This window comes from Podarcis pityusensis (assembly GCF_964106645.2).
Source record: "Podarcis pityusensis genome assembly, chromosome: Z".
Classification (NCBI taxonomy): Eukaryota; Metazoa; Chordata; class Lepidosauria; order Squamata; family Lacertidae; genus Podarcis; species Podarcis pityusensis.
The window spans coordinates 21,869,548-21,881,641 of NC_138044.1; the positions used below are offsets into that span (position 1 = coordinate 21,869,548).

The 12,094-nt window shown below is 41.2% G+C and overlaps 1 protein-coding gene across 1 annotated transcript; it reads left to right on the forward strand.

The window, feature by feature from the left end:
* The first annotated feature begins 4,563 nt into the window (after positions 1 to 4,563).
* LOC308468014 (uncharacterized protein) lies at positions 4,564 to 10,156 on the forward strand. The gene is made up of 2 exons (XM_080989905.1): positions 4,564 to 6,392; positions 7,527 to 10,156. Exons 1-2 carry the CDS (start codon positions 5,381 to 5,383, stop codon positions 7,712 to 7,714), a joined length of 1,200 nt encoding a protein of 399 aa, XP_080846031.1. The 5' UTR covers positions 4,564 to 5,380; the 3' UTR covers positions 7,715 to 10,156.
* Positions 10,157 to 12,094: the final 1,938 nt, after the last annotated feature.

The following is a 12,094-nucleotide window of genomic DNA, read 5'->3' on the forward strand; positions in this document are numbered from 1 at the left end:
TGCCACCTGAGATCTCTATTCAACCTTCTAAGTTAACTCAATAATCTTGTAATATAATAATAATAATAATAATAATAATAATAATAATGGGTGCATTGCAATGAGTAGTTCAGATCTCCATGTGTTGCTTTTCAGCTAGAGCTACTATTCTCTGTGCAAATACAGTGGACGCTCGGGTTGCGAACGTGATCCATGTGGGAAGCATGTTCGCAACCCACAGCACCATGTGTGCGCACGTGCGGGTCGTGATTCGGCGCCTCTGCGCATGCACAAAGCTCGATTTAGCACTTCTGCACATGCACAAGCGCCGAAACCCAGAAGTAACCAACTGTGGTACTTCCTGGTTTGGAACAGTGTGCAACCCAAAATCGCACAACCTGAAGCATCTGTAACCCGAGGTATGACTGTACATGGGCAAACAATTTGGAGTGCTGCAGTATCTTGCACAGCCTACTCCTAAAATAGAAGCACCTTGTGTTTTCAGTGTCCCAAGATGCTTAGCTTTGGAGCACACAAAACAACAACTTTCCAGTGCTCTTTCCATGTGCCTTCTCTAAAGGGACATTAGGAGCCAATCCTCCGTGGTGGTGCCTTACTTCATTTTGCTCTGATTGGCCCCCATCAGCACCAAGGCTGAGAAGACCTATCAGTTGTTAAAATTTCCTTGATGACTGGGCAGTTCAAGGATTTTGGAAACATGGACCTTGTTGTAGAAATAGTAGTGGACCTTCAACCCCGGGGAACACAGACCAGTACAACTCTACTAAGATCACAAAGTGAAACCATGATTTAAGATGCTAAGTGCTGTGTGAAGGGAACAGCCACTCAATCTGCTCTTCCTTTTGCAATCAGAGAGGTGGGAGAGGTGGTGACCCGAGTCATCTGATATCTGTCTTTCCCTCTTCTTTGAGAGAATCGGAATCATAATCCTTTGGCCATTGTGTGGACATTTCCCCATGTGGCATACCACATGTTGTTTCAGGTGTGTAGTAAGTGTAGCTGCATTCACCATCTCCTTCACCACACAAAAGTGTCAGCACTCTTAACTGGCAAAGGTGTTAACCCAGGCATAGGCAAACCTGACCACTGGTCCTGTTAGCTAGGGATCATGGGAGTTGTAGTCCCAAAACATATGGAGGGCTGAGTTTGCCTATGCCTGTGCTAACTGCATGGCTAGAACTGATGAAGGGGCTAAGGAAACCAACTGTCCATACAACAACATCTTCCTCTCTGTTGGGAATGCTTGTCTTCATCCGTAATCCTTTCAAAGAACATGAGTCACTTCCTTTCATGGTGAGATGCTCAAACTGTGTGGCCGCAGGGCACCCTCAGCTGCTCCTGGAAGTGCTGTGATTTCTGCATTGCAGGAGTTAGACTAGATGACCCTTGTGGTCCCTTCCAACTCAACAGTTCTATGATTCTATGAATAATGACTCCTGTCTGCCACCAACTACTGCCTGCTATCTCTCTGAATGACTCACAGTTCTCTCCTCACTGCCTAACTTGGTGGGACAGGATAAATTATGTCAAATATATTCATGGAGTGGAATGTATTCCTTTGATCAATCCCAATGCAGGGATGCCAACTTGAATAAAATATTCGGGGTGCCCAGGTAAGGTTCTCCTCATATAATTGAGTACATAATATTGTGCACGCACACCATTTGAATGGCAATCCCCATCACCTTGCGGGGTGTGTGCGTGTGTCACGCTTAAATGTTTTATTGGGAGGGCCGATGACCCCTCGGCCCCTAAGAGTTGCCTCCTATGGCAGTGATAAGGCAGAATGAGTTGCCCTCAGAGGAGTGTGTCTGATGTATCTTGGTATGAGTCACTGCTCTGATCAGGTCTCCATTTAATTTTGAGAAAGAACCTAGAACAGTGAGTCATACAAAGACATTGGGGGGGGGGCATCCCATAAGAATAAGCCATTCCTACTTTTTCCCTTTCTAAAAGTGAATCTTCTTTTGCAGGGCAACATTGGAACATGCCTCCTGTTTTAACCCAGACATCTGTTGAGCTCCTCAGGGTGAGAAAAATACTCAAAATAGTCTCCCATGATGTCAAATAGTTTCTTTAATAACACGAGGGCATTTACAGCTTTTCATAGTCTACATTATTAGGGTGTTCCCTTTATTTCCCTTTTACAAATATATTTGACCATAAATGTGCATTTATTGAAAAGAGGCACTTGACATCACCTGCAGCTTTGAAGTTTATTTGTTTTTGTAACTTTAATTTTTTGTTCCTTGCCATGATGAACAAGATCTCCCACCTCCCCCTGCCCTTTGATCACCCAACTTTTTTTTTCACTGGCAGAGCATGGGACTCTAGATTTGAATACTGAGCCATTCTGCATTAAGGAACAGAAGACCCAATCCACTAAAGAATTCTCTTCCATAGAAAAAGGGACACGACAAGGTTGCCCAATTTCCCCATTGCTTTTTATTTCGGTCCTGGAGGTTTTGCTGAATATGATTAGAAGGGACCGGTTGGTTAAAGGTATACAGGTCGGAGCAAAACAGTACAAATTGAGAGCATTTGCAGATGATTTAGTATTGATGTTACAGGAGCCAGAATCTAGTACCAAAAGGGTTTTAGAATTGATTCAAGAATTTGGTCAAGTGGCAGGATTTAAATTGAACAAGTTAAAAACTAAGGTTTTAGAGAAAAATTTAACACCGATCGAAAGAGAGAGGTTTCAGAATGAGACAGGTCTGACTGTGGTTAAGAAAGTGAAATACTTGGGGATTAACATGACAGCAAAAAATGGGAATTTATTTAAAGATAACTATGAAAAATGTTGGGCTGAAGTGAAAAAAGATTTAGAAATTTGGTCAAATTTGAAGCTTTCACTGCTGGGCCGTATTGCTGCGGTAAAAATGAATGTATTGCCTAGAATGTTGTTCTTGTTTCAAACATTGCAAATAGTGGACAAAATGGACTGTTTCAAGAGGTGGCAGAGAGATATTTCTAGATTTGTCTGGCAGGGCAAGAAGCCCAGAATAAAATTTAAAATACTAACAGATGCAAAGGAAAGAGGTGGATTTGCCCTGCCAGACCTTAAACTTTATTATGAAAGAATGGTTGCTGGTTGAAAGAATGGCTGCTTCTTGAAAACACTGACATTTTGGATCTAGAAGGTTTTAACAATGTATTTGGATGGCATGCATATTTGTGGTATGATAAGATCAAAGCACATAAAGCATTTAAAAATCATATTGTTAGGAAAGCTTTGTTTAATGTTTGGATAAGATATAAGGACTTAATGGGAAATAAAACCCCAAGGTGGCTGTCACCGATGGAAGCAAAAGCCTTGAAAAAGCTCAATATGGAGGTCAAATGGCCGAAATATTGGGAAATTTTAGAACAAGATGGAGATAGATTGAAACTGCAGAGTTTTGAAAAACTAAAAAATAAAGTGCGAGACTGGCTTCATTATTATCAGATAATGGAGGCATACAATTTGGACAAGAAAACTGGCTTCCAGGTGGAAAAATCAAAATTAGAAACAGAATTGTTAGAACCCAAAACTAAGAATTTGTCAAGAATGTATAACTTGCTGCTGAAATGGAATACTCAGGATGAAACGGTGAAATCTGCTATGATTAAATGGGCACAAGATGTTGGACATAATATTATGTTTGCTGACTGGGAACAGTTATGGACCACAGCTATGAAGTTTACGGCATGTAATGCCCTAAGAGAGAATATTATGAAAATGATATACAGGTGGTACATAACCCCAGTCAAGCTTGCAAAAATCTACCATTTGCCCGATAATAAATGTTGGAAATGTAAAGAAACTGAAGGTACATTCTTTCACCTTTGGTGGACGTGCCCAAGGATTAAGGTTTTCTGGGAGATGATTTATAATGAATTAAAAAAGGTATTTAAATATACCTTCTTGAAGAAACCAGAGGCCTTTCTCCTGGGCATAGTCGACGAAGGACAGAACTTTCTTTATGTATGCTACAACAGCAGCAAGAATACTTATTGCAAAGCATTGGAAGACACAAGATCTACCCACACTGGAGGAATGGCAGATGAAAATGATGGACTACATGGAATTGGCGGAAATGACTGGCAGAATCCGAGACCAGGGAGAAGAGTCGGTGGAAGAAGATTGGAAGAAATTTAAAGACTATTTACAGAAATATTGTAAAATTAATGAATGTTAGAATGATGTTGGATTGAAGTTAAGCGGTTTCTAGCAGTAATGGTTAAAAGAATGGAAAAATGGGTTTTTAATAGGTAAAAATTTAATGTTATAATATATTAAGATTAAAGAACAGGATTAAAAAGGAGGGAAAGAAATTGCTGGACTAACAAACTGAATTGGAATACAAAAGAGGGAGGTATGAGGAAGTCCGGGAAACAAGTAAATGTAAAAGAAGTAATGAAAAGACGGAATTGTTTTTAACTGTTTTTTCTTTTTTTTTCTTTTTGTATTTGGTATTGTGTATTTTTCTTTTTATTCTGAAATTCTTCTGTCTTATTAATGTGATTCTTTTTTTTTGTGAAGCTTTAATAAATATCATTAAAAAAAAAAAAAAGAATTCTCTTCCATAAGTTCCACTAAAATTAAAAGGAGCCCCCAGAAGATCAATTGTTCACTTCTTTTCCAGCACCGTCCAAAAAGAAACAATAAGGCAAAGTGGAAAGTTATTATTTTTACAAGGTCAGCTTTTCTGCCCTTTGGAAAGTCCCATTTATCCACCCTCCCACGCTCAACCTTGGTACTCAGGTGATGCAGCATCTAAGCTACCCAGTGCCTCCGGTGTTGCCAGCTGTTGGATATCTGGTTCTAAGAGGTGTTGATGTTGTCATTAAGGGAGGTGGTTGCTGAACCAATCAGACAATCTTATTTGCAAAACAGCGACCTTGGCTGGTGGATTAAATGTCCTCAGCAGCATCTCAAAAATATTAGCTAGGTTGCTACAATTAGGCAATGGTAACTTCAAGGCTACTGGGTGGGCCTTTCCTCCATCCCTTTTTTAGCTGCTGGATAGGAGAGCAAAAGCCAGTGCGTGTGTGAGAGACAGACAGAGAGAGAGATAGAGAGAGCTGAGCTGGAAGCAAACCAAAGACAGAGACATACTTGCTTTATGCTCAGTCCAAAACTATAGGAGAAGCAGGATCTTTAGGGCTGTTAATGTTGTGAGCCATTCTATCCTATGCTCATGTTGTTTATATGTGTAAATAAAACCATATAGCCTAAAGACACCACGTTCTCTGCCGACCATCCTTCCAAGGAAACTGAACTCCGGACAAGTGCCTGGAACCCCTGTACTCTCTCACTGCTGGGAGACTGGGCTGGTGTGCAGCACTGGTTTTTTTCCTGCAGGAACAACTGTGAGTGAGTTGTACCTGAGTCGAAATGGAGGGAGAAATAGCAACACTCCAGGATCAAATGAAGTTGCTATTCCAGCAGAAGCAGCAGCAAATGGAAGACCAGCAACAAATGCTGAGGCAGCTTAAAAACAGTCTTGAAGAGAAAATGGATGCCTCTTATCAGGGTATCAAAGACTTCATGGATAAACAGCTGCAAGAGGTGAAAAGTGACCTAGAAGCCCAGGTAGTGGACTCCAGGAGGAGAATTGAGGAAGTAGATGACAAACTGATCAACCTGGACTATAAGGCGTTTAAGGCAATATCCAGAACCCAAAATGCTTTGGCTGACTTGGAAGTAGCCAACAGATATGAAAATGAAGATATTTATAAAGGATTGCAGGCACTGGAAATGAAACTGCAAATTGTGAAGGAAGAGTGCCAACACACTCGTGGTGCAAGTGGCTTGGTGAGAAACCAGCAACCAGCAACTGTGCGCAAGAAGACCCCCCCTAAGGGGCAGGCAGGTGTATCTGATGAATTCAAGAAGCTCTCTCTGTATGATGGCAAGACTCCTTTGGAAGCTTATCTTTCAGAGTTTGAAACAATCTCCCAAGTAAATGGCTGGGATGAAAAACAAAGGGGGGAATTGCTAGCAGCCAGTCTTAGTGGGTCAGCTCAGGAAATCCTGCAGCATCTCCCATCAGAGAAAAGGCAGAGCTATCCTGATCTGGTGAAAGCCTTAAGTCGGCAATTTAGACCAGGGCACCGTGCTGAGCTAGCCAGGGCCCATTTCAGGAGTAACAGGAAGAAGAAACTAGTGATCCCTCCAGACTTTGCTGAGGACTTGAAGACTCTTGCAGAAATAGCATACCAGGAGGGCAAAAAGGAAACAGAAGATGCACTGGCAAAGGAAAGGCAGAGTGATATGGAGGGCAGCTGGAAGGTGCCGCGCCCAAAGAACCTGCAGAAATCCATAGAATTCACCAAAGAGATAGAAACATTTCTTGCCGAGACCAGAAAAGGAAGAGGAGAAGCTTTCTTGCAGGAAGTCTTGGGGGGTAAGTACACATCCTTTTCTACTGCAAATGGGAATGTGGGACAGCCTGACTGTGCAGCTAATGTTTTAGATTGGTTAGAGGAGTTCCTAAACTTGGTTGAAAAACCCAGGTAATTGGCAATGGCAAAGGGTTGAGGGATAATGTGCCATTGAGGTGCTGGCACTGTAACAAAATTGGCCACAAAAAGAGAATTGCTATCTTGCCAAGGGAAGTCATGCGAGAGGTTCACAAGTGCCAAAAGATTATGAATGAACCGGTGTTGGAAAATGGGGTGCCAGCAAGCCGAATGGGCAAAGCTTGGAGGGAATAAAGGAAGTCTTGCAGTGTGTGCCCAAATCTGGGTAATTAGACTGTAATAATAGTAGCCTGGCAATTAGCTGTGAGGTTGGTGGTGTGAAATGCACAGAGATATTTCATATGGAATCAAGCATCACTGTTCTTTAATCTGACATGCCAGGCTTATTCAGAAAGGAAATGGCTCTTGTAAGAAGGGTTGCCTGGTCTCAGATAGAGACCACCAGTAGTAATATTAGTATATTAGTTATATAATATTATTATATTAGTATATAATATTAATAGTAATATTAATTAATATAAACAAATTAATACTATTAATTTAATTTTTTACCTTTCCACCCACCATAAAGTCCCAGGGTGTGTTACTACAACTTAAAAATTTCAATATTAAAAACACTTTAAAACGAATTGCAGTCACATGTATAGGGCAGCTCCTATATAGATGTAGATATGATGTTATCAATCAATTATAAAACTATTACAGACAACAGCAGCATTTCAGCAAATCTGCAGACTCTGAATAGCCTACATTTCATTCACCAAATGCCTGGGAGAAGAGAGAGGTTTAACCTGGTGCCAGAATCATATCAAATTTAGGGCTTTCTGCATCTCCGGTGGAGAGAATCCCACAATCAAGATGTCATTATAGAAATGGCCTGATTCCAAGCCAACACCCAGCATGCTGGATTAGCAAATGCTACTTGATCACATAGCGGCATTTCCAGAGAAATCCATCTGGCCCAGTTTTCAAAGAACCAAACAGGCGACAGAGTTTCTTAGCCTCTGAAAGAGACTTTTACTTTTAATGAAATTTTGTTTGTTTGTTTGTTTCTGAAGGGATAGAAGAGGAAGAGGAAGAGGAAGAGGAAGAGGAAGACGAATACGAATACGAATACGAATACGAAGAGGAAGAGGAAGAGGAAGAGGAAGGAGAAGAAAAGCCAGATCCATACCTCCCCCCCTTCTCCACTGACAAGAAAGATCCACCAAAAGAGGAGGAGCTGGGGGCCTGTGCCAAGCCTTAGTTTGTTTCTCTTAGATGCTTTAATAATTTGCAATATAAGGGTTTGTCCACACTTCTGCTTATCCAGTGCTTTCTATTCACTGGTCCAAGAGGTTTTCCTTTTGCCCTGCTATTTCCACTGGGAAAACCCACTGTTTAACACTGAATTGGAACAAATGCCAGACCACAGAAAACCTAAAAGATGTTTGTTCCAATTTAGTGGTTTTCCTGGGGGGAAATGGTGGGATAAACAGAAGAACACATGGGACAAGTGGAAGTGTGGATGAGCCTTGAGTGGGGGGGGGGGTGCTGCACATTGGAAATGAAATTTCCACTCTGCTGTTTCAACTTATGACGTTTAATTTTGTCATTTGCTTTCTTTCTTTTATTTTATTTTTATTATTTGTCTTGTGGTGCTTGTTGCATATTGAGGCCCCATAACCAGCCTGTTCCCTAAGGTATGATTGCAATATTTCAAAAAGTGAAAATCCAGACACAAAAGTTGCTGAGCTTCTTTTTAGTTCCTGGAGATTTCAGCAATTTCCACCTGGATTCCCTCGCACTTGAGCCGGAAGCTGCACTTAGTGCAGAATGCTGCAACATAATTGCTTACAGGAGGCCCTGTCAACACAACAAGGAGGGTGGTGATAAAATAGCGAAATGCAGTGTAACCATTATACAGTTAGAAATCTAAACAACCATGAAAATAACAGGAGTGATCTTTTTCTTAATGAACATACATATATTTGAATCTTGATAGAAGAAGAATCCACCCATAAATCAACAGTTGGTAAACATTCGGACATAGTTCCAGTATACATCACATTTCCTCCCCCAGGGGGGCTTAATCACTGAGCTAACAAAATTAAATAAAACAAGATTCCAGTCAACATCTATTTCCATATAAGGTAAATATAATGTGAAGAGAATGCATACATGCAGCAGTACCTTGTGTAGTAAAATGTAGACAGTGAGCAATTATTAGTTTAGAACAAGGGTAAATCTATAAAGGTAAAAAATGACAAACTAACTCATCTATATGCCTTGTTAGCATATAACATTCAGTGCTCAGAGATCTGCACTGGTTGCCAATCTGCTACAGTGCCAAGATACACACATACAGGTTTGTATGCTGCCCTTCCACAGTTTAAAACCACGCTCAAGGCAGCTTACTACTTGAAAAAAAAAAGCATAATTAAAAGTATAACAAAGCTAGTCATAAACAATGAAAAAATAAAAATAAACAACCAAATTGAAACAATTTACACATAAATAATAACATCTAAAATAAAATACAAAAAACATAAATAACAGCATTAACAACCCCATCAACCCCCTGCTAAACAATACCTGAGCGCAAGAGTCTGTTCAGCAGCCTCCCAGACAACGTGGGAAAAGGCTTGCAAAGCAGGGAGCTGGTCTTCTAGGACTCACAGCCATGCTGGTTCAAGGTGTTACTATTAGTATACAAAGCCTTTAACTCAATCATTTAGTAACTCAGCACCTTTGGAACTTGATATCCAGCAGGCTCTGATGTTGTATTCTTAACACCTGCTAAAAACATCCTTGTTTAGGCAAGCCTACGTAGATGCTTAGAAATGCTGGTGTGAATTCATTTTAGTATTGTAACTTTTTATTGTGTGTTTCTTGTGTGTGTTTCTTGTGAGTGTTTCTTGTGTGTGTTTGTTAATTGTGTGTGTGTTTATTGTGTGTGTGTGTGTGTGTTTATTGTGTGTGTGTGTTTATTGTGTGTTGTAATGTGTTGTAATTTCCCCTTGATTCTATTGCTTTGTCTTTTTGTAAACTGCTTTGAAATTTTTGCAGTCAAGTAGTGTATTGAGTTTTATGAAATAAATGTATCAAATAAACTATCTCCTAGGGGCAGAGCTGGGAAGCAGGGCTCACTCCATCAGCTCCTCTCTGACAGGCCAGCTCCATCAGACCTCCTCTCCCCTAAACTGCCACCTGGGGGCAGCCTTTCCATCAGGCTGCCTCAGTGGGAGAGATAGAAAGCAGGAGGCTCGCTCTGTCAGCTTTGTTGGAGGTAGATTTAAGGGAGTGCGGCCAGTTTGGTTGCACTGGGCGTGGAGCCAAGGGGGTGCCACAATTATGTTGTAGAATGGAAGGCAAGAGATGGAAAGGGTACCGAATTTTGGTGTCACACAGGGCACCGCTGAAATTTGAGACCTCAAGGTCTGCCACTGCTGGAGGCCCATCTGTACCCGGGACCTCTTGGCACTCAGCTGTGCCAGATGGGCATTGTAGGAATAACTGTTTAGAAATCAGTGCTTGGATTTGATTATGATGTTCCTCTTACCTCCCTGTCACTTTTCTCTTGTGTGTCATGTTTTATTTTAGATTGCATACCTGTGGGTATTAAGTATCATGTTTTGATTGTATGTAAGCTGCTTTTAGAACTGCTTTGGCTCCAAATAAATAAAATAAAACAAGTTTTGGTCTGCCATTTTGCCTTTTTTTTTTTGCAACACTGTTTCTCCTAGTATATTGTTTTCAATAACATATGCACTTTACAAATCCTTTGCCCCATTAAATGCATTTTTGCACATATGACTTCGCTGAAAAACTGCTTCACAAAATTCAGGGAAGTGCAAATTTCAAATGGTTGTGTTTTGGTTTTTCGTCTTGTTTCAGCAAGTGCAAAATAAGCAGGTTGTCCTTAAATGATGAACCGAATCAGATTTCTACCCTATCCCTAGGAATTGCTTAATTCCCCTCACTCACATCCCTCTCTTGATGTAAAAATGACTCCTTTCAGCCCCCCACCCCACCCCATTTCATGAGTGAATAACGCAGGCATGTGAACCTATACTGTATACAGTCTCTGCCAAGTCATCTTTGATCACCACAGCGCAGTCAGAATCTATTGCGAAGTCATAACGAGGATCATGGGACACGACTGGCCCAGTGGACCAGAGGCTTTTCTGGCAGATTTCAAGGCTAGGCCACACATTCCATGTGTCAGTGCTGGGGAGGGGAGAGCGAATGCTGCTGAAAAGGGGTTGACCCCCAGACAGTGTCAGTGGTTAACAACATACCATACTGAATTCTGAATTCTTATGCTTTTCCTGTCTGCATAACTAGGCAGTTTTTCAATATGTTAGGAGGGATTTTTTTAAAAAAGATTTCCCTGAAGTATGGATTCCCATAACAAGGCTGCAATTTCTTCCCGTTTGGCAAACTTGCACCTGTTTTGCCTTTGGCAGTAAAGACAGGGTAATGAGGTAGACTAATGATGCAAGCTCTGGTTCAAAACCATCTCTCAGTAGGATGCCTTTCCTGTGTTTGTGCTCCCCCTTCAACCACCCTTCCCCCTACATACCCACCTTGGGCGAGGAGCTGGGTTGCTGCACTAAGATCTTTGACACGCTGACCCTTTTTTGGGGGGGGGGGTGAACATTCAGAGTCCTTATTTGTGGCACAGTGTCCTTTATGTAATGTCTCAATATGACATAATCCAAAATAAATTAGATGGTGAAACAGTATATCATCATCATTCATGTATCGATGGGGGATTCCCACACCTTAAGTATCTAAAACTCTTCACATAAATCTCGTTTCCCTTGCCCTGTTGTAACGTAGTTTGGTGAACAAGAGACCACGTGAAAATAAGTTTATAAAATTATGCATGACAAGGAGAAAGTGTACAGTGGTACCTCGGGTTACATATGCTTCAGGTTACATACGCTTCAGGTTACAGACTCCGCTAACTCAGAAATATTACCTCGCGTTAAGAACTTTGCTTCAGGACGAGAACAGAAATCATGCTCCGGCGGCGCGGCAGCAGCAGGAGGCCTCATTAGCTAAAGTGGTGCTTCAGGTTAAGAACAGTTTCAGGTTAAGAACAGACCTCCGGAACGAATTAAGTACTTAACCCGAGGTACCACTGTATAGAGAAAAGTCCCCCTTCTCCCCCTTCTCTCATAGCACCTCAACTTATGGACATCCAATGAAGATCAATGTTGGAAGATTCAGGACAGGCAAAATGAAGTACTTATTCATTCAGTCCATGGTTAAACTATGGAACTCCCTCCCACAGGAGGTAGTGATGGTCACCAGCTTTGCTCGCTTTCAATGAGGATTGGACAAATTCATGAAGGAGGAGAAGGCTAAAAATGCATACCATAAAATAGAAATATGGTGAACATGTCCAAGTGGATGCCAGCAAGGTTAAATAGCAGTGTCAAGGAAGCTATAAAAGGCAAGAAGCCTTAAAAAAAATAAAATGCAAGCCTTGCTAAAAGTATGTTTGATAAAAAGCAAGCTAAAGAGACTGGGGTGTGTGTGTGGATTTGGCAGACAAATTGCCAAAGGAATAAAAACAACCAACCAACATTTCTGTATACAGTGGTACCTCAGGTTAAGAACTTAATTTGTTCCGGAA